This window comes from Rhipicephalus microplus, chromosome X, assembly GCF_043290135.1.
Source record: "Rhipicephalus microplus isolate Deutch F79 chromosome X, USDA_Rmic, whole genome shotgun sequence".
In the NCBI taxonomy this organism is placed as follows: domain Eukaryota; kingdom Metazoa; phylum Arthropoda; class Arachnida; order Ixodida; family Ixodidae; genus Rhipicephalus; species Rhipicephalus microplus.
Genome location: NC_134710.1, coordinates 461,510,983 through 461,537,926, shown reverse-complemented (window position 1 = coordinate 461,537,926; position 26,944 = coordinate 461,510,983). Strand labels below are relative to the sequence as shown.

Genomic DNA, 26,944 nt, shown 5'->3' with positions numbered 1-26,944 from the left:
CATGGACGCATACAAGCTATGTAAAGCGCAATAAAGTGAGGACGCATGAGCTTCTCTTGATGCTTCAGTTCTACATAGATGCTTCAACTGTGCTGCAAAGAAATTTAACCAATGTCTGTGTGTGCAACATTGTCCATTTTAAACTATCTATATGTATATATAAAATTCCTACTGCGAGTTAAGCTACGTAGCACTCCATAACTCTTCCTTTTATTAAGGGCAATTTTTCAAACAATAAACATTATTTATTTTCTGTCTGATGACTTCGTGCCCGCAATTCTTGGTTTGGCTCGATCACAATTGTGCAGCCCTTATTTTAGAGGAATCAAAAAACATCAACCAAAATATATTTTGGAACTGCTTCTCGGTGATATTGCCTTCCCTCAACTGCCACAGCTTGAGAGGAGTCATATAGCAAGTCTCGCGCATACCTAGGGCCTACCCTTGAAGAAACTGGTCCGGCTGTGAAATGCTCAGTTTTTTCTCAAATAAATTTTTTCGTTTGAGTTTTCTCACTTCTCGAGTCCCTTCACAATCAAGCAGACCCATTGTTCCCCTTAGTGCTTAATTTTGTTATATTGTGAAATAAATAAAAAAATTAATAATGAAAATAAAAATACTAATAACTGTTGCGCAAAAAACACAGTCCCACATACGTACTTGAACGCAATATTGCTTTTATTTTGTTTTATAACCTAAGGCATTAGAAAAGATAGCAGTACAATAAAAACGTTGAAAAAAAAAACAAAAAAAAACATTAAACTTGGCGGGACTCGAACCTGCGCCACTTAGTTGTGCTCGTGCACGTGAACCGAGGGCGTTAACTTGCTAAGCTACTCGCGCTTTTCTTTCTTTATTGAACTAAGCTACTCGCGCTGAAGGTGCGCTGGGGTTTAAGTTATGTATATAAATTTGCTCTTTACACGCTATGTCTTGGCATATTTATGTACGATATGCGATCGTATCTATTGTTGTGTGCATATGTTTTGGGATTGTATATACGCCACATGCTTTTCGCATGTCTTTAAACTATAGATTGCTGCCCCGCCGCGGATGAAAACAAGTATTTTTACACCCACACACAAGCTTGAGCAGTTGAAGGTTGTTTCCCGGGGCTCTCTTGCGATTGAGTCGGCCACCACAGGGAATTAGAGTGATACGCCATTAATCCCTGCATCTAGCTGTATTCCACTTAGTAGCTCTATCGCTTGATGACAAATGGAGCGCGGGGCGCGACGTTATTGTGCACGACCATGCCTCGCGTAGTGGCGACATCAGCTGACTGCGCTGGCCCGCTTGCTTCGACTTGCTTCAGAGCAAAGAAATGTCATACCTTGAAAGATTGCGCACTGCACTATGTCAAAATGTTACTGCTTTGTAGCCGTTGTATTATTCATTGAGAATTGATAACTCTGATATCACTACTGTAGAGCTTTGCGTCGGCGACACGCACCGAACGTGAAACCGCACTACGTCTGTCGTAGAAGCAGTAGGAGGCTGTCGTCTGCTAGAACAAAAACAAAACAAAGACCTGCGAAAATATTCATAAGTTGTAACTTGTTTTTTGAATAACCGTTTATCCCTTTTAAAGTTATTTTGCCAGATAACATACATTTTTTTTTCAGTTTATAGCAGCGACAGATGTTTTTTTTTTCCTCACACAGATATCCAAGCCAAATCCATTCACAGCTAAAGCCACATGTTGTTTGTCTTGTCTCTGTGGGTAGCTCTCTCCTGTGTTCGCGCTGCTACACACGAGAGCACGAAATGTTAAATTTACGCAAGGAAGCGCCGTTCCTCGTTCGTGTGATGTGCTAAGATTGCGCCCTATTCCCGCGGTTGTGCGAGTGTGGATCAAGTGCGAGTCGTCCAAGGAATCGGCGGGTTTGGCGGGCGCTCGAAGGACTCCGAGGTGACGGCTGACGCATGTGGTTGCTTCCCTCAGGACAGTGTGAAAGAAACTAAAGGTAAGGGGGACACTTTTTTATGTAGACCAAATATGCCACTCAGTGCAAGTGTGTGTTGCTGCACTCGAACGAGGCGTCGTGAAACGGCAACCTTACGCGCCTTTGCGAGTGCGGTTGCCGATTCGCTTTGACAACGCTAACGCTAGCAGAGCCATGGCGCATCGGCGCGGCCATACTGGAGCTCATTCGAGACAACTGCGGCAACATGCATGTGTATGGTGATCGATTTTTTCATATGTGCAGTGTAGTGAGGAAGACGCACACGGCGCTTGCTACGTTGTTGATTAAACGAAGCCTGCAGTGCCATTTGATGGAAAGCAGCATTTTGTTTACGTTCGCGGGCGATACAATTCGTAACTTGGCTCGATTCACCTAGCCAACCGCCTAAGTGGGTTGATTAGCATACGTTCACGGTAGAGCGTTATTATGCCCCTAAACAGTGGCGTGTGCTTGTTAAAAGATATAATGTGTGTGCCTAGTGTAGAAAGAGAGCTGTTCGTGCAATCTGCATATGTACCTGCAAGACGCTTTAGCTTGTAACTAATAATGTACCGGCCAGCACCTACATTGTACGCCTGACTTTGAAGAAAACTTGCATGCACAATGTGAGATTTTGTAATCTGCCAGAGTTGCTTTTTATAAAATAATACACTGCCAGCATGTTCAAAATATGTTTCGCTGCTGTGTGGCAGGGGTGCGGTTATCACGCTGTTGTGTAGTTGCTGATGCAAGCACTTATAGTTTTGATGCGTTAATATTTCTCATCTAACTCATCAGGTGTTTGGCTGTTTCAGCACAAACAAGGCAAAGAGAGAAGGAAGACGGGTAATTACAGGACGAGTGTCGATTTTTGTTTGCAGGAGAATACCCATGTTGGTGTATTTATTGTGACAGCCTTTCTGTGTTGCTTTTTTGCCCAATTTCTGCAACAACACAGTTGTCAGCAATATGAGAGAGAACACTGAAATTAGCTTTTAAAGATCATGGTGACTAAATGCCTAGTAATTCATAGCACAAAGTAACAACAAAAGACATCAGTATGATTAATGTGGACGAGTACAGTCGTGCATCTAGAAAATATATTGTGCAAAATGTTGCCTAAGTAAGAAACCTCTCTATGTTTGCAAATAGTGTAATGTCACTTCGAGCGCCGTGCCAGCCATTCCCTCCCTCTGTGCAAAGGCTGGTTGGCAAGGAAGTTGTTTGTGACGTTCCTGATAGACCACTGAGATGTATGCGATTCTAAACCTGTAGCCTAATATATACGTAATCTTTTGCGCAGTTACATCGCTGCATCTGACACCTACAACTTATTTGCATATTTACATTGCTCCCTTAGGACCTAACACACAAACTTGTTGTTTGCATTGTCACTTCATGAATATCGAGTGGTAAAGGTACTGAGTATATGTGAAACAAGAATCTCTGCTTATTACATGAAGACATATGAGGCCTTCGATAAAACGAGTTATACCTTTATTGGGCTTGCGTACTCGTCGGGGCGATTCATACATGCAGCTTCAGCAAATGGTATCTTCTAGCCCGGTGACCATGCAATTTTTTTCTGCACATAGCGCAAACATCGAGATGTACCCACTCGCAGATGGTCGCGTCAAGTGCATATTTACCTGGACTAAAATGTCGAATCAAGTTTTTTCATCGACCGGTCCTTGCCATGAGTGCAAACGTCTTCGCAAACAAGACACATTGTTTGCGAAGACACACCACACACAATACTCTCACACACCACACTCAATATTCTCAGTTGAACCAATATTCTCAATACCTTTCAATGCACACTACATGCCGCAATCAACAGTGCACATTTTTGAAGACTATGCCACTGTTCCTCGCACAGGCCACCACGTGTGTTCACTTCTTCAAGATAAACAGACAGCGTGGCAAATATTTTACCACACAGCTAGATGTTTGCTGACACATACTACAGCTAATGTCGACATTGTAACGTGAAGTTTAAGCTTTGAAAAATTAAAACTTGCCCCAAACACCGCACGACTGTACCGGGCTGAGCCACCAGCGGGAGTGTTTTTCCAGCCACACCTTTTACATGTGCCAGTGACATCATGCTGTGACGTACCTCGGTAGGGGCTTATCGCTGCATACTTTATGTGAATGAGGGTCCTGTTAGTGAAAGCAGGCATTGTTGATTTCGTAACTTGTTCATTCCCAACTGGACCTTCATTTGCACGAGTTGTCTGACTGATATTCAGGCGAACTTTTGTGCAATAAATTATACAGTTGGCAGTCTGTGCTTGCTCCATACTGTTGTTACTGGTGTTTCTTGTTGTTACTTTGCACTGCTCATTACTGCTCACCTACAGAAACTAGCCTATCTTGCTGCTGTTTTGGACAAGATGCAGCTGGCAAGTGCGATAGTGTTCATAACTCTAAATTCTCAAGCAAAAATTATCGTTTCATATTCAGTCAGTTGCATTCATATCAGTACATTATAAGAAATCATTGATTAAACATTAATCCATGTTCCTTCACATAATGCTCACAACTTTTATATCAAATTGAATGGTGTTTATAAAAAACATGGGTTTTAGCTAAACTTCATGCTCTTTTCTTGAACAGCTGACAAAACGCGATTGGATGCTTACTTGCCATGAATTGGACTGTGTTTGAAATACATTGCAATTCTGCACCGGACTGCCAGTACACTTCACATTGGGGGAACATTTATTAACCATGGATTGATTAATTAAGAACGGAAAGAAAGAAGCGGCAGGCCGGGATACTTGATATTGGCATCCGTTTTGCTACCCAGCACATTATCATGCAAACTTCCTATAGAGTGGTTATGCGTCTTGCATGTGTGTCTGTAAACCAAGAACTTTGGGTAGAACTATATTTTTCTTACAAATGGTTGCAGGACTGTGGAGGCTGTAGGGCTGCTTAGGAATGGTGGAATCCCTGGACATGTGTTCAACCTTGCTGCATCAGCTCCTTGGTGTTTTCACGGCATCTTTACAGAGGTGTTGGGTGAGTAAAGCAAGCAGGTTTCAACACAAGAAAAAGTATAATATGGCAGCACCTCTTGTGCGTGCCTTACATCCCAAGTATATCAAATATTTATCTTGCCCCTTGTGGCCTGTAATTTTTAAAGAGACACTTCTTTTTGCTTTATATTTGAGTCTTGATGCTTCGACAGCAATGTATTTGTGTTTGACAGCAAGTGTTCTTGAACAAATAACTGATCTCAATAATGACAAAACACCCTTCATACTTGGTCCTTAGCATAAGCTAGCACATACCTGTAGCGGATTCAATTATTCATTTTTTGCTGGGATTATAATGGGCAAGTAGCAAAAGCAAGTTCAGATTGGAGTGGTCGGTGACGTCTGTTTAGGCTCTGCCATATTGCTTTGCAACCAGAGTTACTTGTGGCCACATATACAATGAAGCCACATGACGTGCATTCTAAATGAGATTACCATATCACATTTCGCTGCATCTCAATGTGTACCAAACAAATGCAGATATCATTAGCTTGCCACTATAAAGGGATACTAAACCAACACAAGGTTGAAGTTTAGTCGTGGTGTTGCAGCTGTGTATGACTCTACAATGGATGCATAGCCGTGATAATTTGTCTATATGTTGTCGCAATAGTAATGTTACACACATTGTACGATACAAAAGAGGTCCTCGCTTATTTCGCGTTTTTTCGCAATGCTTCTTTCTTGTCTCTTCTTGCCATGTGCTCCTCCTCACTGTACAAGGAGCAAGAGTAGTGGGCACACAAACACGTATTTAAAAAAAATGTTGTAAGATGAGCACTGAGAAGCTGAACACTTCCGAAAGGCTCAAAGAGGTAAAGGTATTGTTTCTAGCTACTTTTTGGGCACCCACAGCTAGTTGTGCTGCTGCAGTTAAAAATTGAGTTAAATGTTAAAAATTAATTGGAGGTGGTTTGGCACCCATAATTGCAGTTACATACAGAACTAGGTTTCAATGCGTAAGCAAAATCTGTTCACTCTAAATCAATCCTAATGATATCTGAAATTCAGGAAATATTCACAGAAAAGCTCAGGAAAAGGCTAAGTGGTTGCCCCTTGAACGTGAAGGAGATACCCTTCTTCTGAAAGGTCAATAGACAGTCTAGTAGTCTCGATATTACATGCACTATAAAATATTCTGGTGTGGTGCTTTTCATGCATGTTGTAATGAGAGGGGTTTTTAATAGAACTGTTGTAACTTTGCCCTGCGTTGCTGAAATTGTTCACATAGTTATAATACATGAATCACTTTATGCCTTTTGATTTTATGCAAATGGTTTGCTTACCCAGTCGGTTTAACTTGATTTTGATAAAAACATAAATGCTCTAAACTTTTTTTTATTATACAGCAGGTTTATTTTTAAAATACGCGACCATTGATGTGAACACAGTTGGTGGCGTGCTCGATTAATCCTTCACTATCACCACTCTAACTACACCTGCTACAGTGCATAGTGCGACAAAAGTAATGGTACTTAACATTACTGGCAGCATACACTTTTATGTCTCAAAATGTGTTAAAAAGCCTGGTAAAAATGTGTGTACGTTTTTTTTTTTTCGCTCCAACTAAAAATTCTGGTCTACTCAAAATAGCTTCCGCTCTTTTAAGGTCCTCAAACTATTTGGTGTTCAAAAGAAGTATCAATGCCATATGCTTTCTTTGTCAGCCTACTCACCACACTAATAATGAGAATTACCCGACAACATTACCCAGTAAAATATAGGGATGTTATAAAAAGTAATGTCAATTCAATTGTCAAGAAATGTTGCCAAGTTACGTTTTTGTTCACTTTTCTTTTCATAATTTTGTTAAAGTTACTTTTGATAACATCTCCTAGAGTTTGTTTGGCATCATTTTCTACTAGTTCTCATTATAATGTGTTCAACAAAGACAACAAACTCTTAAATTTATAGTTCTTTCCTTTACTCATGAATCTGAAACAGTGAATCTCAGTAATCTTAGCGGTGTGTGACTTGTTTTTTTTTTTTTTTTTGATCAGTTGTGCATGTGTTCAAGTACATGCATTTAGGTGGGAGGGTGAACCATTGCCACCTCCTGTGACTAGCAGATTTTCTGAGAACTGACAGATGCATAATGCTGCCAAAGAAGTATAGGGATATTGGAAGTAATTGTAACGTAATTGCAATCGTAATGTAATTGCCAGTAGGCAAAAAAAGGTGTTCCACACTCGCCATAATGGTAACAAGCAGCGCTGACTTACTCTTCCATGTCTAAATGCACATATATACCGTACAAAACGGAAGAGGGATAGCCGCCATGGTAGCTCAGTTGATAGAGCATCGGACATGTTATTCGAAGTTCGCAGGCTCGGTCCCTGTACAGGGCAGGTTATATTTTTTTCCTTCTACTTTTCTTTCTTCACAATTACAACACTTCTATTCTTCTTGAAGACTTTCTGGTGTAAAAAAGGTACCTTATAATCTGAAGAGGCAAACAGAATCTGCCAGTGCACGAGTTAGCTCTTGTAGTGGTTACAAGTAAGATATGTTTTGAAGAATAAATCATTCTGCCACTTGCCTAAAGAATGGCTACAGGACATGGCACTGGATGCACTTTGTTATTTTTGAATCAAGCTATCTTGTATTCTATCTTTATAAATTACATGGGATGCACATGACAGTATCACACACTTTAATGCCACAAAGATTATGCAGCGAACAATGTTATAAATGCGAAATTGCATAAGGATAAGGTGAAAACTGCACCCTCAACGAGAATGTACAGGGAGCACAGGGTGCAGGCGTCATTCCTTCTGCCCGTGCTTTTCAAGTGCGAGCTGTTTTCACCTCGTTCTGACCAACTAACTAAATTGAGATGTGTTGTTATAGTGCAAGAAGATGCTCCACGGGAAACTAGGTTTGTCTCAAACTCTGTGTGTGTCTTTCAATCTATATGGTGCCCGGTTCAAGAGTTCATGCAGACCAGATCGTGTAAAACAGGACCGTGTAAAATGGACCGTGTAAATAAAATAAAATGGACCATGTAAATAAACAGGATCGTGTAAAATGTCGTTTTCGTGTGCAACTGTAGTTGTGGTTGTGCTGAATGACCTTTCTTTATATACACTACATAACAAACTTGCTCCTTTAGAGTCGAGTGCATCTTTGGATCGATTGTAAATGTTTGCATATGCGAGGCCTTAAGTTTTATAAGAAACTGCTCAGTGTGCCACGAGGAAATGTGTGTTCAGCGAAAATTTGCATATCATTATATACAACTCTTAAAGCCTCGTCTACAACTTTGTGCAGGTTGGCCTTGAGCAGAAAACGAGGAGCAGCAGCAGCCCCCAGAAAAGAGCAAGCACCCTCCAAGCTCCCGAAGCTCTCTTCGACAGGAACATCATGGTCACTGTGTGTCATTGAAAGCCATTGCAAGGAGTGCCTTATCAGTACACTGTGCTGCTCTTTCATCGCAGAAGACGAAGTTGACCACTCCAAAGGAACTTCACACTGTGTATTGTGAGTGCTTCAGTGGTTTTGTTTTTGTCCAGCCAGCAGTTAAGAAATCATGTGTCAGATTCAGCCGGGATGGCTAGAGGGAGTCGGGCAGGCATGTTTGGACATTTGTCTAGCCAAGTAGTGCCAATTTTCGCACTGGTCCTGTTGGAGTTACTGCCACAATCACAGAAGCTACGTCACCTCTCTAAATGTACAGATGTGTCGGGGAAGATTAGCTGCATTAGGTTTTTCTATAACTGATAGCTGCCAACATTCTTCATTATATAGGAGTTTTGTTCCTCACTTATGGGTGTAAAGTCCTCCACAGAAAAAATGCAACACGTCTACTTCCAGAAGGCTCCAAGGCCCTACTTGTAGGTTTTTTCGGCTTGTATCATAAGCACCTCGTTTGGGTGTACATGAACATTTTATAAACATGTACAGCGAAAAATTTGGGTGGCCGGTCGTTTTGTCGTTATCATGTTCCTCGCAGTATTCTTAAGCATGTTGTGCATTACGTTGTCAATCTGGTTCATGTGCATAGAAGACATTACGAAGTTTTAGGCTACAGTATAAAAAGCCTGGAAGCAAGCTATCAATAATTTTTTAACAGAGTTGCATAATCTCATACATGATACATCACTAAACTTTCGTGGGTATTCATCAATGTAAGCTCGTCTTAGTGTTATCCAAAATGAAGATGTGAGTCGACAGATGGAAACATCTAGTAATCAGGGTGAACAGTGGAAGTGCCTCAGACAGGCTGGCCGATGTTGCGAAAGGAGGACCTAATTTTTAGAAGTCACCTTGTCATCCTTGGCGTGTTAGTTTAAATAAGGTCAGTAATGACATCATCTTTTGGTGTAGGCGTGTGTGCCTGTTGGAAATGTTTGTCTGAAAAAAAAAAACCTATAACGCAGAAGAGTGCAGCCCGTTCGTCTTTTCTAGTTAGGTTGCGCTGATACAAAGTGTTCTCCTGTCGGAGGTTGGGGGTAAGGGAAGCAAAAAAAGATAAATGATAGAAAAGAAGAAAAAAGAAGAAAGAAAAGGGGGATGAAGTAAAAGTAGTGCTACACTGCTCCTACTTTGCATCCCCCCCTTTTTTCTTTTTTTCCCTTGTTTTCTTTTTTCACCCTTTTTGTTACATTTGCATTGTCCCATCTAATGCATGAATCAATGACACATGGCTTTGCTATAGCAAAGATGCCTATGTGGTGTTGGATTGAACAGTGCATTGTACTTCATTCAGTTAATTACAGACTGATCATTCTTGCAATAAGTGCTTCCTGTCTATCACCACACATGTTCAAATGAAAAGTTTGTGCTTGGCTCTTAGTATGCTGGTATATAGCTTGTGTCTTGGACTACTCAAAATGAATGTTGTTTTGCTGCTGTTTATGGTAATGAATTTATCCAACATGAAAATATCTTGCCTTGCGAACTTTGTCGGACCTGCCTTTCTTTTTCTTTCCTATGCAGGCATTGTATGTGAGGGAGGCAGTAACAGAGAGGTGATAGCTTGAGCTTCGGAAGAATAAATGCTGGCAGTGAAGCAATTACACATCAAACATCCCAGCCAATTTGCCAACCGTACTAAATGTGTTTTGAAAAAAAAAAATATTGTGCTCGGTTACTGTATTGAAAACAGCAAAATGCTAAAATATATCGCAGAGAACAAAATATTAGGCCACGTTGGTGCCTTCTGGACTTCCCAGGATGTCGTCTGGGTGTTGTTTGTGAAAAGTAAAAAGTGTTTCAAAAATACTGCCTCTTTTACACCAAATTTGGTGTAGGTATTAAGTAAAGGTGATTGTGTGTAGTGTATGAAGCTCAATAATATTAGTGCAATTTTTTTGCAGATCAAAAGCAAGGAAGCAGTTCTCTTTATATGGCAAGTTATATGATTACACTTTGTCTTAAAGTAGAAATGAATTTTTGAAGTTTTCTTATGATGGCTGTTTTCTGCATTTGATATACGACAGCTTCCATTCCGAAGTTCTCCATGGCCCTCAATAGGAGACTTCAAAAATCATTTTCCTCATTTAAACAAAAATTGTAATGATAACACTTGCCATATAACAAGAACTGTTTATTTGCTTTCAACTTACACATAAAAGTAATATTCAATTAGACAAACACACAGCTCAAGTTGCATCTCAATGTGGACAAAAACGATTATATAGTGATATTTGTAATCTGGACCTAACATTATTTTTTTTCGTGAAATATAACTTCTGTGCAGTGAGTATTTGTGGCTCAAATATTCATACAAAGTGCAGTATTGCCATACAAGAAATGCAAACGATAAACAGTTTGGCTGAATTCTTCAAAGCCTATGTAGCGGAAAAATTGCACTAATGTTACTCGGCTTCAAATACTTTAAGAAGCACCTTTACTTAATATGTAGATCAAATTTGATATGGCAAGAAAAAGCGGTACTTCGAAATTTTTCTCACAAATAACACCCGCACGACATTCTGCGAAATTCTGATGGTACCCACGTGACCACTACTTTTTCCTCTTCAAAACATTTCTGCAAATTGCTATTTTCAGAAGAAAAAATTACCATCATTTTTTTAAACTATACATCTGTGATGGTCGCCAGACAGTATGGTTTGTATGTTTGGTGTAGAATAGCCCAGTGCGAAAAACAACAAATGTCTGAGCATCCTTTGACGCTCCGGCAATTTCGAAAGCATTTGTTTGTTAGCAGCAATTCAGTTAAGCCCTTGTCTTTATGCTTAGGCCCAGAAACAAAACACAAGTAACCAAAGTAGTCCTAAGAGTCATGCAGTCTCGCTGTTCCAAGGCTTGTGGAGCCTAATTTAGTGCAAGCTTCACCATTTTTTAAAAATTCAGATTCAACCAACAGTTTTTGGAGGCACAGTGCATTTTCAGCTAACTTGTTTCACACCAGTTACTTCGATAAAAAGTGGGAAGTAGAGGTAAAAATACCATTTTAAAGGCATTGTAGATAATAACAAAAAGGACTGCTTTCTTTTTTTGTGTGGTGCTTTGCCTGAATGCTGTGCTTTTTCTGGTATATTTCGTTGTCTAGTGAACAGAGGCCTTAAGAACTAACATTAGCCATTTTGAGGTCGATTTCTTGGTTATAGTCATAGTAGCCATATTAAAAATATATGACTTCAAACATGATTGTTCTTTTGAAGATGTTTTCTTGCATAATGATATTTCAGAGTCTTAGTCAATTTTGTTATAAGAAAACGTGATGTCATAATAGGGTCACTTTTTGTAGGGTCGTTCAGTTCTACCTTACCTTTTATATTCCTAATAGAGCAGTTATTTTCAATATTGGTATTTAAAATGGAATGAGCATGCTGTATGTAGTAAGGTGTAAGCACTTACAGATAGCACATGCACCCAACTTTTCTGTTGGCAGTTTATTTCTGTTATTCTTGATTTATAAGTGGGGTTTCACGTCCGAAAACCACGATATGATTATGAGAGAGTCCGTAGTGGAGGGCACTGGAAACTTCGACCACTTGGGGTTCTTTAACGTACACCCAAATCAGCACACGTGCCTACAGCATTTCTGCCTCCATCGGAAATGGAGCCGGGATTTGATACCGCGACCTGTGGGTCAGCAGCCGAATTTCTGGTACTCTTGCTCCCCTATATGTGTGCAGTTCAATTATAGTTATCTGGCTTGCACAGATATTTAATGGCACCTGCCTTGTCCTGCTTGCTTTCATGGTGATTTTAACCTTCATAAGTTACATAGGTTTAACTCTCAAAATTGTTCAAGATGCCAATTTTGTGCACAAACTGTATAGTATAAAGGCAGCAGATATACATGCACACACTATTATATGTACATTGAGAGCTTTCACTTGCAGTTTCTAAAGTTTTACTGTGCAGGAAGCATTTAAATCATAAATTCATAAGGACATATTAATCGATTATCTCTACCATTAAAAAGCGTGACAACCTAGTTATTTTCACTGTGATAAGCATGCTGTTTTCTTTGATGTGGCAGAACTAATTTATACACTCATTCCTTCTATTATTCACATATGCATAACATGAAGGATTGTGTGCCTTACATTTTCAGTTTCATTCTGTGTGTTATATTTCTTGTGCATGTGAACTAATGTGCTAACATGTGTCTCTGACATTATTTGTGCCAATTATTTTCATTTCCAGGTGCCTATGAAGGACACATAAGTTCTATGGCAGTGACCTTCCAAATTTACGGTGGTGCCGGAGCCTCAAGCAGCATTTCGCCGATCTCCTCAAGGCGTTCATGATACAAACACAGCGCCACACTTTCACACTGCTATGAATATTATTTATGTTTAAACATTTCGTTCTAAAATTGCTGTTACATTGTGTTTTGTGCCACCATCCTGTGGCTTAGGTGGAGCTCGTGAAATTACGGTGTAGTCACCTCATTTGTGTACCGGCCATCAACACTGCAATGTCACCATTCTCAGCTGGAGCATACAGACAAATAAAAAAATATATTGATTGTAGCAGGGCTGGTGTGTAGAATAATGCTTCTCTATTGATAATAATAACTTTATAAGCTCTTTAGGTCTTGCATAGAACACTGCAATAATGTGTTGCAATGTAACCACCATTATGATCGCTAGCATGTTAATTTAGTAGTTTTGTAATCTATTTTATTTGAAAGGTAATTTTGCTTCCGCATCACGACAATTAGAAAGATGCCGATGATTCAATCCCTCATTAAGTAGCTTCTTAACACATTTGTTTCTTTCAAGCCTTTGTTTACTCATCAAGGCTGTTTCAGATAGCATATTTCACCTTAATGACACATTAAAAATGAAATATTCATATATATTTCTACACTGTACTTGCTTTTGCGAACAACGTGAATGGCCAATTGCTTTTACTCGAAATCTAGGATGTCCATTTGATCTTTGCAAGATGCAGCAGGTAGCTGCATAGTTTCTGCATTATGCTAATTTCCGTAAGCTGCTTATCGGGTAATTTAGCATGATATGGCACTTTCCGTAAGCTGCGGATGTCCGCAACTTTCTGCACGATATGGCGCTTTCCGTAAGCTGCGGATGTCCGCATCTTTTCGCATGATATGGCGCTTTCTGTAAGCTGCCGATGTTCGCATCTTTCCGCATGATGCGGCTTTCCGTAGTCCAATAATTGCGTATGTACGGATCCGTATATGCGGAACGTTTCAGTAGGGATGGCACTTACCCGTAATGAAGTTGCACCTGAAGATACAAATAGTGCAAAGTTTTTTGAAGTAGCTTTTGTTAATCTGCACCAGCCAAATACGCTGGTACTTTTAGGAAAATCGCAATGTGCGTTCTCAATTTTAGGTAATAACTTACAGCGAAGAAACACCCAAGTTCTGCTCCCTCTGCGTGGACTACTAAATCAACTTGCCTCACTAGCAGCTCATAAGTACCCAAACTTGAATCGTGAGGCAAAACTAAACGGGCGCAAGCACGAGAAGACAACATGGCAGTTGTAGGCGATAGATTTGGTAGGGGCCCGGGCATGTCGGTGGCGAATTTGGAAAGTGAGGAAAAGGCGCTGCGAGATGCACGTGCACACTTTGTGTAGTTGCTGTATTGGACAGCAAACTTTTTTTCTTATCTGGGCATTTTTACCAAAGGAAGCTTCATCATATGGCGTGATAAATGAAGTAAGTCCACAGGTTGAACCACATCATTGTCTCGCTGGGCTTTTGTACTCTTTTTTAGCTCGCAAAATTTATTTGTACATATATGTGACAACTTGCCAGTAATAAGGCAGCACTCGTTTCTTTACCATGTGATCATCTCCGGTGTGCTGCTGCCTCAATATTTCAAATTCTAAGCATTTACACCATTGTATGCTAACTTTTCCTTCAAAGTGAGACAAGTCACATGTGTATCGTAGATCAAGAAGCATGCCAGTTTCACTTACTTGTAAGGTAAACTTCAGAAATGCACAGTTCATCAAAAATATTAGTTTATAGTGCATCTACACAGCAGAGCACCTGTGGCACCAATTCATTTTGCATAGCTTCCACGTATTTATTGTACATCTAAGACTACCAATTATTGCGCTGTTCCACATTGTCCATGTGGCTATTAGGCAGAGAATAGATCATTGTTGCATGTGGCAGTACTTTGTATGGCACACTAGACAAGGTTGAACAAGCTGTCAGCTGCAGTGTGTTCAGGAAAAATCTATGCTATATTGTACAGACAGCACTGTCACATTTGATCAGTGTGCAGTTTTATCGAATATTATTAAATATACCACTACATCCTTATATATATTAGGCATATTGCAGAGAACAATTAAAAGCTTTGTAGCATAATGTGAAAGATGTCAGTTTTTTCATTTTTAGCACTCTATACACTATAATTTCTCCTTTTCATTCATGTAAATTATAAGCTACCATGTTTCAGTGTATGTTGCGATCTGTGGTTACAACATAACATGTAAGGCACTCGGCACCTCTCCTCATTATTCATAAAGATTGAATTTATTTCTTGAAATTTGAGGCGTCTTCTTTATTAGAGCTGCTCTGGACTTGACATGTAGTTCGTTATCAGTGAATGAACAAAATTGACGCGGTATCTCGGCTACAAACTTTACCACTTTGATTACAGCATGCCAAAGCTTTTTGCTGTCGTGACGTATCCCGAAGAACAAGATAAAGTGGCCGTTGTGCCACTCTCGTGGCTAACGGAAGACCGGCCCAGTGCCACTGGCCTCCAAAGAGGAGGGGTGTTCGGGTCGAAGAATTGGTTCGAGACCGGGTGTACCCAACTGCAGCCTGGCAAAAGTACCCAGTTTGTCTTGCGGCTCGGTGCAGTAAGTGAAGTTTCCGAGTTTTTTTGTGTTTACCTTGGGCACATCAGACTAATTATAACAAAAAAGAGAAAACTTTCGCCTAGGAAAAACCCGAAATCTGGGCACATTAACATGTGCCACCTTCGTTGTCCCTTAGTTTTCTTTGTTTTATTGTGTTGTTTTCTCTTCACACACCAAATTAGGCATGCCAATTTATCTCAGTGTCTCTTCCCAATTTATTTAATGCAGAGCACTTCAGGTGGTAAGGCTGTTGTATGCTGTCACTATTGTTTGGCCTGACACCTGCAAATCTACATACAGCATATTGAGCGCATGCTCACACTTAAAATAAGTCTTCTTCCTCTTCTCTGAGTGTTTTGACAGTGATATTAAGGTGGGACGTTACTACTATGGCTAGGTGCAGCGTTAATAGTCTGTCTAACAAAAAAATGAGCCCTCAAGCATACACTTCTTTCTTATCGCTCCACAAACCCGAAAATGCAAACCATGCGTGAAAATTATGAGGGGATGCCGGCAAAAATAAAAAGAAAAGGAAAGAAAGGATACAAAGTAAAAGAAATAGAAACACAAAGATAAGTACAGAAAAAGTGAAGTAAGGGAGAGGAGGAAAAAAAACCCAAAGAGAAACATTAAAGGCTCCACACTTCCTTCAGGCTTAGCAGCAGCAGGGCTAAGCTGCCTTAATTCTTTTCTCACCTCATTTTTCTATTTGCCCTTTCCTTTACCCCTCTTGTTTCGGGAGGGCAAAGAAAGCATAATATGAACCTGCTATGGTAGGCCCTTATGAAAAGAGACTGCAAGTTCGGCACAGTGACAACCACTGTTCATGGATCTTTCACTAGGTACATAATCACCTAACACATTTACTTTTTTGAGGCTGTAGCCGACGCCAGCTGAAGAACGGGGACGAACACTGCCAAGTAATTAGTCGTACATATCCCCGGAGACTGGCGTGCATCATGCGTCTGTGTAATGCACAGCCTTCTCATTCTGGCGCATGCAACTTACTCTACGAAAATTTTCGTGATGATGAATTCACGCTTTGAAAAAGTACTGGGCTTGAATTCTTCAGAATATATACGAATTGGCTAAAAATCAATTTAGACACCTTGTGCCACCGACGTTCGGCATAGCGATTGCCATGTGGGAACAGAAGGCTCAAAACAATCAAATTATTTGTGTGACTGAACTGATGTCACTGTCATGAAGTCGGAACTTCAGAGACTCTTGATCCTTTTCGTGGACACCATGCACATGGTCCACTAAATGGCCACCTATTATAGCAAGCAAGATGTTGCCATCAAGCAGTCCATCTGCTTGACATGTCCACATGAGCTAGCTTCAAACAGTCTATAAGAATTGTCTAATTGTGTTGGTTAACAAAAAGTATAAAGTACTTGAAATCGCACTTGAGGACTTTAAAAGGGTCGTTGTAAGGTGCTTGTAATGGAGCATGAGTAACATCGTAGTGGATGAAGATGCGGCTGGTATAAGCGGTCTTGGATTCATGACGAAGTGGCGGTACTGCGGCAGCAGCCATAGTAGTTCGCAGGCAATCGGCATAGCAGTGTACTTTAATCGTACTTTACTTCTATTCTGAAGTAAAGAATTCGCAAGGTACACAAAGTGTAGTGCCAAAAACTAGCTCTGCAGACGAGCGCTGCGTGTTTTCTTTCAACGCTGTGTGAAGACCTAGTAAAACCAAAGGCAGGTGCTCGGTCCATGAAGTTCTTGAGAATTGTGCCCATGACGCTTTTAGTTGTGCTGATATTTTGGGGTGAAGTTGCTGCTGAAAATGTGTTGCTCTGGGTGTTTATTGGAGAGTGAGAGCACATTGTGATAATCTGCTGTGGCAACTTCCGAATAGTTGCCTTGCACGGACAAGCTATGTCTTAGCTTTAACTTGTCACCACTCGCTAGGTTTGCCGCCCGCTTTGCAATATTGTGATCTATCCTTACCTTGGTTGCAGTGCAGCACAAAACAAAAGCAACAGGTAATGAATTAACAGCACGGCACTGTGTTGTTGCTTTTCTTCCCGTTGTCTTCATCTTTAGCTTTGCTGTAATTCAAGTTAAAAAGTGATTGCAACCAACTGGCCCAGTATGCCGTCTACAGTTGAACCCCGCTACAATGAACACCGCTACAATAAGTACCAGCTTAGTGAACTTGTACAAATTGTTGGTGTTTCTAAACAGGTCACCTTTTATTGATAGTAGAAACACATATTAAGATATGTACTGCAACATGACACTTCCATGGGTCATGAAACTGACTGCTAACAATATGTACGACTGGTAACTTTTAAAGCATGTAGAAACATTTAGAACTGTTAAGGACAGATGTGGGTCGAAAAAAAAACAAGATTTTTCTAAAAAATTTACAATTTTTGTTCTCACCTGTTAAGAATAGAACCTTTACTGTACCGAAAGAAGATAGATATGTCGACACTCAACCAAAAATGCTTTAAAATTGTGTCTAAAGAGCACAAGTTGGTTGTTAAAAAGTTGTTAGTGTGCAGTCTTTGAGCACCTTACCCCTGATAATGCGCCGCCGCTCGCCATTGTCGATCGCATGAGGCAAAGAGCCAAGCCTCACTCTCCAAATAACTACTGTTTCCTTCACTGCTTCAGTGCAAGAAATAAACAGAAGCATGCTTTTGCCCAGTTTTCTTTAATGCCGCGACTGGCTTTTATATTGTGTGTTATGGATCGGTGATAGCCACTGTGTGTAATGTAGAGCCTACTTGCGGGGTTCATGTCTCGTCAAGCAGCACAGTTGAAAGCTTTTCTTGTCTGTTTATCTCTGTTATGGATCCGGAAAAGTGTAGCTCAAGCGATAGCTGTGCTGCCAGTGGGAAAGCTGTTGTGGCAGCGCACCCTGTAGGAATGGGCTATGAGCAGTTGGTCTGATTTGCGGCAATTTTTGGCTTGAACTTTGGCCATTGCATCATGAGTCATTTACAGCCACCAGCTGGAGAGCCCGTGATTTGGCAGTAGACGTCGTCTGTGGCAGTCTTGCGAGGTCGAAAGGGCTCACAGTGAGAGACATTGGTTGGGATGGCATTGCCGTTATGTATGACGGTATGTGGCACAAACGCGGCCACAAGAGCCACAAAGGTATAGTTTGTCCGTGCACATAGTTTGACATAGTTTGACATAGTTTGTCCGTGCGAGGCAACTATTCGGAAGTTGCCATAGCAGATTATCACAATGTGCTCTCACTCTCCAATAAACACCTAGAGCAACACATTTTCAGCAGCAACTTCACCCCCAAAATATCAGCACAACTAAAAGCGTCACCGGCACAATTCTCAAGAACTCCACGGACCGAGCACCTACCTGCCTTTGGTTTTACTAGGTCTTCACATAGCGTTGCAAGAAAACACGCAGCGCTCGTCTGCAGAGCTAGGTTTTGGCACTACACTTTGTGTACCTTGCGAATTCTTTACTTCAGAATTGAAGTAAAGTACAATTGAAGTACACTGCTATGCCGATTGCCTGCGAACTACTATGGCTACTGCCATAGTACCGCCACTTCGTCATAATTCCAAGACAGCTTATACCAGCCGCATCTTCATCAACTACGATGTTACTCATGCTCCATTACAAGCACCTTACAACGACCCTTTTAAAGTCCTCAAGTGCGATTTGAAGTACTTTATACTTTTAGTTAACGAACACAATTATACAATTCTTATAGACGGTTTGAAGCTAGCTCATTTTGTCATTTCAAGCAGATTGACTGCTTGATGGCTACATCTTGCTTGCTATAATGCTATAATAGGTGGCCATATAGTGGACCATGTGCATGGTGTCCACGAAAAGAATCAAGAGTCTCAGAAGCTCCGATTTCATGACAGTGACATCAGTTCAGTCACCCAAATATTTTTTTGTTTTGAGCCTTCTGTTCCCACATGGCAATTGCTATGCCGAACGTCGGTGCCACAAGGTGTTTAAATTAGTTTTTAACCAATTCATACATATTCTGAAGAATTCAAGCCCCGTACTTTTTCAAAGCGTGGATTCATCATCACGAAAATTTTCATAGAGTAAGTTGCATGCGCCAGAATGAGAAGGCTGTGCATTACACAGACGCATGATGCACGCCAGTCTCCGGGGATATGTACGACTAATTACTTGGCAGTGTTGGTCCCCGTTCTTCAGCTGGCGTCGGCTACAGCCTCAAAGAAAGTAAAAGTGTTAGGTGACTTTGTGCCTAGTGAAAGATCCATGAACAGTGGTTGTCACTGTGCCGAACTTGCAGTCTCTTTTCATAAGTGCCTACCATAGCAGGTTCATATTATGCTTTCTATGCCCTCCCGAAACAAGAGCGGCAAAGGAAAGGGCAAATAGAAAAATGAGGTGAGAAAAGAATTAAGGCAGCTTAGCCCTGCTGCTGCTAAGCCTGAAGGAAGTGGGGAGCCTTTTTGGTTTCTCTTTGGGTTTTTTTTCTCCTCTCCCTTTTCCTTACTTTTTTCTGTATTGATCTTTGTGTTTCTATTTCTTTTACTTTGTATCCTTTCTTTCCTTTTCTTTTTATTTTTGCCGGCTTCCTCTCATAATTTTCACACATGGTTTGCATTGTCGTGTTTGTGGAGCGATAAGAAAGAAGTGTATGCTTGAGGGCTCATTTTTTTGTTCCACAGAATATTAACGCTGCACCTAGCCATAGAAGTAACATCCCACCTTAATATCACTGTCTAAACACTCAGAGAAGAGGAAGAAGACTTCTTTTAAGTGTGAGCACGCGCTCAATATGCTGTATGTAGATTTGCAGGTGTCAGGCCAAGCAACAGTGACAGCATACAACAGCCTTACCACCTGAAGTGCTCCGCATTAAAAAAAAAAGGAAGAGATACTGAGATAAAGTGGCATGCCTAATTTGGTGTGAAGAGAAAACACAACAATAAAACAAAGAAAACTAAGGGACAAGGAAGGTGGCACATGTTAATGTGCCACCTTCCTTAGTTTTTAGGTTAGTTTTGTTGTCTTGTTCGAAATAATGAGATTCGACTGTATCATGCTTTGAGGATTGAGTTAAAAGAATCGCTAACCAGCCAGCACATGGATTTGATCTTGGTGATAATAAAAAGATCTTGAATAAAGCTACAGATTGAAACATACCTTTTCCAGTTTGAGTATTGTATATACTCTCGTAATGAATGCACATCTTCTTCTGAAAAACCGAATCAAAGGTGGGAGTGAGCTTATTATGTGGGGTAAATTTAATAAAAACTTTTGAGGAATGAGCAAAAAATGTGGTTATGCAAAAAAAACGTCACGAAGCTTAACCTTTTACAATCCACATATGCAAACACTGTTTGGAAACAGTAGAAAGTAGATTCTCTGTTACACTTCACATCCTCAGTGCTTGATGGTGCTATCTTCTGCAAGCTATCCTTGCAGCACCCATGCACCCCATGAAAGTGTTTCGCCGCTTTCTATTCTCACTATGGTTTAACGTGAGACGTCGGTCTTGAAAAACTTTTTTGTTATTTGTCTGAATTGAATGAAACTTATTACACTTATTCAGTTTTTTCTGCAGATTACAAATGTATAGGTAGATTTTTCGATGGCTGCGTTAGAACAGAAGATGTTAAAGTTTTGTAATACACAATTGGAATATTTCTTATGAGGCTTTTGGAAATTTTACGGCGTCAAACACAAGAACAAAGTATATTTCCAGATTACCAAGGGGCTGAAATAGCCTATGATGCTAATTTAATAGTTTGGAACAAATTTTGAATGTAAAATAAATAAATGGATACATAAATGAGTGAAAAATTTCCGCCACATATTGTTTACTATTGTCATGAATTACAATTCGGTGAAAAAGGTATAGAAGAATATGAATAGCATAATCGGCCAGATCTATTCAATAAAACACATAGGTATCAAACTTGTTATTGTGAGCCAATGAAACATGTCAAAATGCCCCGTAAGGCTACGTATTACGTCTAAAAACATGAAACTGACAAAAATGCATTTGAAGTTTTCGTTTCCCATAAATTGATGTAGTGTTGCGACATAACTGTGTAAATGGCATCCAGGGTGTTGCTTTGTTTCTCGGGAACAAGATAATGCCACATATGTTACAACAGATAATCAAAAAAGACAGGGGACGTGTTGTGAACAAATAGAAACAGAAATAAGATGGCACGTGGCAGCGAGCGAAGGCGGGATGGGGGGGGGGGGGGGGAGCACGTGGGACTGCAGCGGATGAACGTAGGGTGTGTGTTTAATATGTGGAAGAAAAAAAATCAAAATTTTGGTGACTGAAATGGGGGTGACTTAGTGAGTGCGCTCATGACGAGAGTAAACACGGTTATTATTTTTTCAAATCTCTTGTGAAAGTCACGAAAGATCTATGTGTGGTGCCGCCTAACAGAAGATCCGTGAAGGCAAATTATGAATTCGTCGTTGTACGAAGGCCTAATTTTTTCATGCGCACCATAAATAATGCTCAAAGTTTGATTGCATATGTTGTTTTCATCCTCTCTGTATTCCGTGCTGTTTATGATGTAAAAAAAAGTAGCTCGCTGAGAATTGGTGCTGCTTTTGGGCAACATTTGAAAATGGCCGGATGCATGAATGCGGAATACTGCCGCTTACACTCAAATCACTCTTGTGGTCACCTCCAACTGTTTGCAGCATGTGTTGTGTGTACACAGCAGTATATTTCCTAGCTAGAAAAAGTTTATTTTAGAAGTTTTACGCCATTTTCCGTGTAACTATTCCACGATTACACACACTGATCAGCAGGCTTTCAATTGCGCTGAAGGACACAGGTGCCATAAAAATTCATAGTCGATTCTTTCAAGACACCGCATGTAAAGGCTGAAGCTTCATGTGTACACACACACACACACACACACACACACACAGCATATTGTTTTTTGTACTTTATGAAAGCTGCCAAGGTCTTACGTGCCTCCAAGCGTAACCTGTCTTATTCATTCTCCATCACCGCAAAAGTTTTGTGAGTTTCGAATAGAAGTACTTTGCGCATGGCCACGTTTGGGGAATTTTTTGTGTAGGTGTTATTTGAGCAGCCTACAGTGTTTTCTGTTTAAGCCTGTATATATATATGTTGCATTATAAGGATGCAGAATGTGAGTGGCTGTACAATATAGATGAAGTGTAAAAATTAGGTGTGTCAATTGTAATGTTCTTGCAACCAATCTTACCCCCATATTCTAGGACGTCCCTCCACTCAACGCTTCGCCTTCACTTGAGATGGCTGATGGAAGCGCCGTCTCTAGGCAGAGAAAGTCGCTGCATGTGAGCAATAATCTGCTGTGATTCTCGAGTAGCGCAGCGTCGCTTTCAAACGAGCAGCGGCACAGTGCTCAACTTTGTCAAGTGAAGGGTGAAAGTCGAGTGGAGGAGCATTTATGAATATGGGGGTTAGTTTTGTTGTCTTGTTAACCTGCCATTAACACTGGATTGATGCTACTTTGCTCTAACTGTACAGTGCTCTCCAAGGCACAAGGAGGCACCGCAAGGGGAAGGCTTGGAGCAAACCATGCGTGAGTTTCCTTTCATTGTTACACTATGCACGTATTAAGTGATGGACTTTAATGTATGCTATTTGTATTGTGCAAGTTTTTAGGGACATACAACTTCCAACACTTATATGTTCTGACAAAAATCACGCAAGAATGAGAGAAGCTTGTGCAAAAATCATGCAAGAGTGTAAGAAGCTTGTGCAGAAGTCTGTGAAATGAAGTTTTGAAAATTTGTGGCAATGTGTCATTGTACAGTGGTCAACAGTCTTGCTCAGCATGCTTGACTGCAGGACTCCCGGCTGCACAAGAGCATCTACGGAGTGCCTGATGCATGATGGGCCAAATGTCAGCCTGCACAGTCCGTATTAGCGCACCTCCAGGGAATTTTCTCTCTTTGTTTATTGTCCGGGCTTCAACACTGTTATAGCATTCAGAAGTGCTGTAGGTGATGCAGCATCACAAAAAAAAAATTATTGACCATCTCCCCGAAGAGAATCATGATGAGATGGGAATCAGCAGTGGTATACCTGATGTTGACTTGGCTGAAACAGGCGTCAAATCGGGCGCTGAAAGAAAAGGTTGAAGTGAAACTGTAACCTTTACTCGAGTAAACGTTTCTTTGAAACGCAAAGACACGGGAGGCGGGTTGGAGTTTCATCGCAGATAAAGGATCCGAAAGAGTGTTTCCACTCGACGGGCGGTTGAACATTGCGGGTGGTGGAGATGGTGAAGCGATAGAAAAGTCTGTTGCGAGCTGGTGGAGAAGCAACACCACCTGGGTTTGTTGGGAGGTGCTGCGGGTGAGGGAGAGAGTGATGTGAATGTGCAGCTGTGGCTTGAACTACTTGGCATCGTTCCAACAACTGCGGCTGGGCAACGCAGTGGGGCGCTTTAGCATGGAGACACGGATGGACAGGTTACACAGGCTGCTTCGCATCTAAAGAAAAAAAATTCCGCCATATCCACGAAGTGAATGATGATGAGTGGGTGAAGCTCCGGAGGTAAACCTGGTAAACCATGAATCCTCTGTACATTTTGCCCACTCGATTTTATTACATCGCTCCCCCTAGCGTACGTCGCCGCACTAATTCGAACGATTGCCTTCAACCAATGACACGCGCCATATGTGACACCATTCCTATTTTATAAGATCTCGCGTCTTTCATGAACTACAAGTACCGCTTTCTAGTTTATAACATCTTGCATCTTTTCATCATCAGCTACAAGTACCACCATCTAGTAAACACTACAAGAACTAAACGAGAGGTGGCTACATACAGGGGACGGTACCGCCATCTAGTGAACACTGCAAGAACTAAACTAGAGGTGGCTACATACAGGCTACAGGGGACGCACAGCCCACGCACTAAGGAGCTTCGCTCCTAAAAATGTGGTGTCACTAGAATAAGTGCCCTATGCAAGAAATGCTGCAAAGGTTATCTTCGGTCTGTAGAGTTTGCAGGTTTGCATAAGATGCGGGCCAAGGCGATTTCTTGTGTTTCAATTTCATTTTTTGCGGTTTTGCTACTCCATTGGCAGCACCTACCTCTAATGGCCTAAACAGATGTAGCCACAACAAAAAACAAAGAATCTATGTGGCGTTCTTTATATATTGGCAATGCAGCTCCGAGTGCAATGCTCTAGTATTTTAGAGAAATATGTTAATGTCTGCTCCTATTCTTGAAATGCCGCCCTTAGGTATATGAGTAGAATAAAAGCTGGGAAAATTCATTTTGAGGCATTTATTATTTGCATAGGGAAATCTTTGCAGGCAAGTTGAAAATAAAGTATTTTCATTGGTGGTGACATGTTAAAGTTAACTGTACCAAAGCATCACCAGTTGTATACTGCTGCTGTGCATAAAAACTTATTGTTCCAGCTGTAGTTGCAAGACAGCCAGTAAAGTTGGTATTACACTTGAGAGCGATGTACCGAGAAATGCACCGGGAAGCGATTCTTTTCTATTAGCTGAGGCATCTCTTAACAGCAGGGTACTTCATATGCACTTTCTTATCAACCTGTACTTTACTGTAGGCACACTGGTGCCTCTTATCTCCGTTTGTCTGTTACATCAGTGTCTCTTTTAAAGGGGATCAACTGTGCCACCTTTTCTTTTCGAATGTGATGAGTTATTTTTTCAGAATATTGTTGTTTTAAGGTGGAGCCTCACATTTCAATCAAATACTGAAGATTCCATTTTTTCTTCTAGATGCTATGAAGTCACTCCTTGTGTTACAATGGAGTGAACACTGTTATGAGAAAAGCTACTTTATGGAGTTAACTCACTCCATATTGACTTAACCCACAGACTCGGTGAAAACTACACTTCATTACAGCTGCATTAGGAATAATCATCATCTGCACACTTCTGTTTGATTTGTTTGTTTGTTGGCTGGAGGTTTGGAGTATAGGATGGCCAGAGGGCATTGTGTAGTCTTTCTTGATCTTCCCAATTTTATCAACATCAATTGATAGGCGTATGGGGAAGCCAGCATGCTGAAACAGTGGCGCAAGCATGCAAGATGTTCACCATTGCATACAGTCAGTTGCTGTGAGCAACCTACTGCATACAATTAACTGTGAGTGGTGAACTAACGCTGCACTATGTGTGCCTCCTGGAAAGCCGCAATGGAAAAGTGCCACAATCGTATAGTAACATTAATAAAATCGCAATTTTTGTGGAATAATTTTGCAACAGAATAAATGGAGTTTTGGATAAATTTGTGTATCTGCCTGGTTCATCAAAGCTACAGAGTCAAATGTGGTATATACTCGCGTATTATGTGTACTTTTTTTTTCGATCCGGTTATGTGCGAAGCTAGTAGGAATCGCTGCCCTAAAAGCCCAACTGAGAGTATATGTTGCAGGCGCTGTCACAGCTGTCTCAAAGTGGATTGTCATTTGTTTGCTAAGCCTGTTCAAATGCCCCCCTTGAACATTGCTCACAAAAACCAGTTCTCACGACAGAGTTATACCAGAGAACATAAGTACTCTCCAATTTGTAGAGAACCCAACGCAAAATAGATGCAGACAAGGAAGCGCGATGCCAACAAAGTGCTGTGTGTGTCGCCCTTCATGTGTGTGCGTCCCAATTCCTTGTTCCAGTCTTCGATTGCGTTGTGTTCCCTCCGATATCTAACCAACACACCCAAGCTTCTATGCTAAGTCTTATTCAACGCACCCTTCTGCTGGCTCCCATACTGAATATTCCATGCCGAAAAACTCCACGCTGATGTGCTTGGCGGTGGCACGGTTTCAGTTTTCTTCGGTAAGATTTATAACAGCAATCTGCCTCATATATAATAATTGTAGCCTATCACAAAAAATGGTAAAAACGCAATGGACAAACGGCGAAAGCGAAAAAAAATTAGTGCGAAAAGCTGCCTCATCTAGTTGATGTGACAGGTCCTTGCACTTGTCCAACATCTGTGCTGTGTCTCGGGAATACAATCTTGCCGTGGAAGAGGTGAGAAGGTAGGAGGCAAACCTCTAAGCATTTCGGACTACACATAAACAGGTTTCGGTTTTGAAGTTCGATATTCTAGGGAAATCATAAAAGTTCATGGAAGAAGGCACCTTGCACTCAGCCCATTTTGTGTAAGGCTGCACTCGCCTGCTCGACAAGAAATGTGCCTGACCAGAGCATCATGAAGTCGAATGTGTCTGTGTGTGTGCTGGCAAGATGGCTCGGGCTGGTTGGGGATGGCAAAGTATGCGATCAAAAAGTTTCTTGTAGTAAAGCAGGCTGGATAATTATACTGGTAGGCAAATTATGTGAGGATGCAAATTGTGCGAGTAAATATGGTATGTACTCTTGTATGTTTCAGCTCTGTTGCTACGGATCCTGCGGGTCCGACTTGGCATCAGGCAGAAAAAAAGAGAGGTTCTGCAGGAGGTGCGACAGCTGAAGCACGAGGTACGGCTCTTGTCCGTGCCTCAGCACGCCCAGCCAGCACAGCCGCCTGCTGACCTTCCACGGCTGTCTGCTGGTACCATTGGAGGAGTGGAGGCAGCAGAGGCAGCTGTGCAGAGTGAAGCTGTGGCTGCGGCTTTGGTGTGTTTTTCTTGATTTTTAATAAGCCTATGTAACATGCAGAAATTTAGTACTGCTTTAAGATACTGTGTTTCGGGAAACAAGCTAGTCGGGTAATCTCATGAGCCACTGTACTAC

General features: G+C 41.1%; 1 protein-coding gene across 3 annotated transcripts in view; it reads left to right on the top strand.

The window, feature by feature from the left end:
- Nucleotides 1–1,611: 1,611 nt before the first annotated feature.
- LOC119166791 (uncharacterized) overlaps nucleotides 1,612–26,944 on the top strand; it is a 32,937-nt gene continuing 7,604 nt past the window's right edge. The window contains exons 1-6 of one of the 3 annotated variants that reach the window (XM_075880696.1): nucleotides 1,612–1,967; nucleotides 4,864–4,973; nucleotides 8,261–8,470; nucleotides 15,061–15,265; nucleotides 22,740–22,794; nucleotides 26,601–26,827. In XM_075880696.1, coding sequence (XP_075736811.1) covers nucleotides 15,062–15,265; nucleotides 22,740–22,794; nucleotides 26,601–26,827 — 486 coding nt within the window. In that variant the 5' untranslated portion in view covers nucleotides 1,612–1,967; nucleotides 4,864–4,973; nucleotides 8,261–8,470; nucleotide 15,061. The other 2 variants (XM_075880694.1, XM_075880695.1) reach the window with 2 other exon arrangements.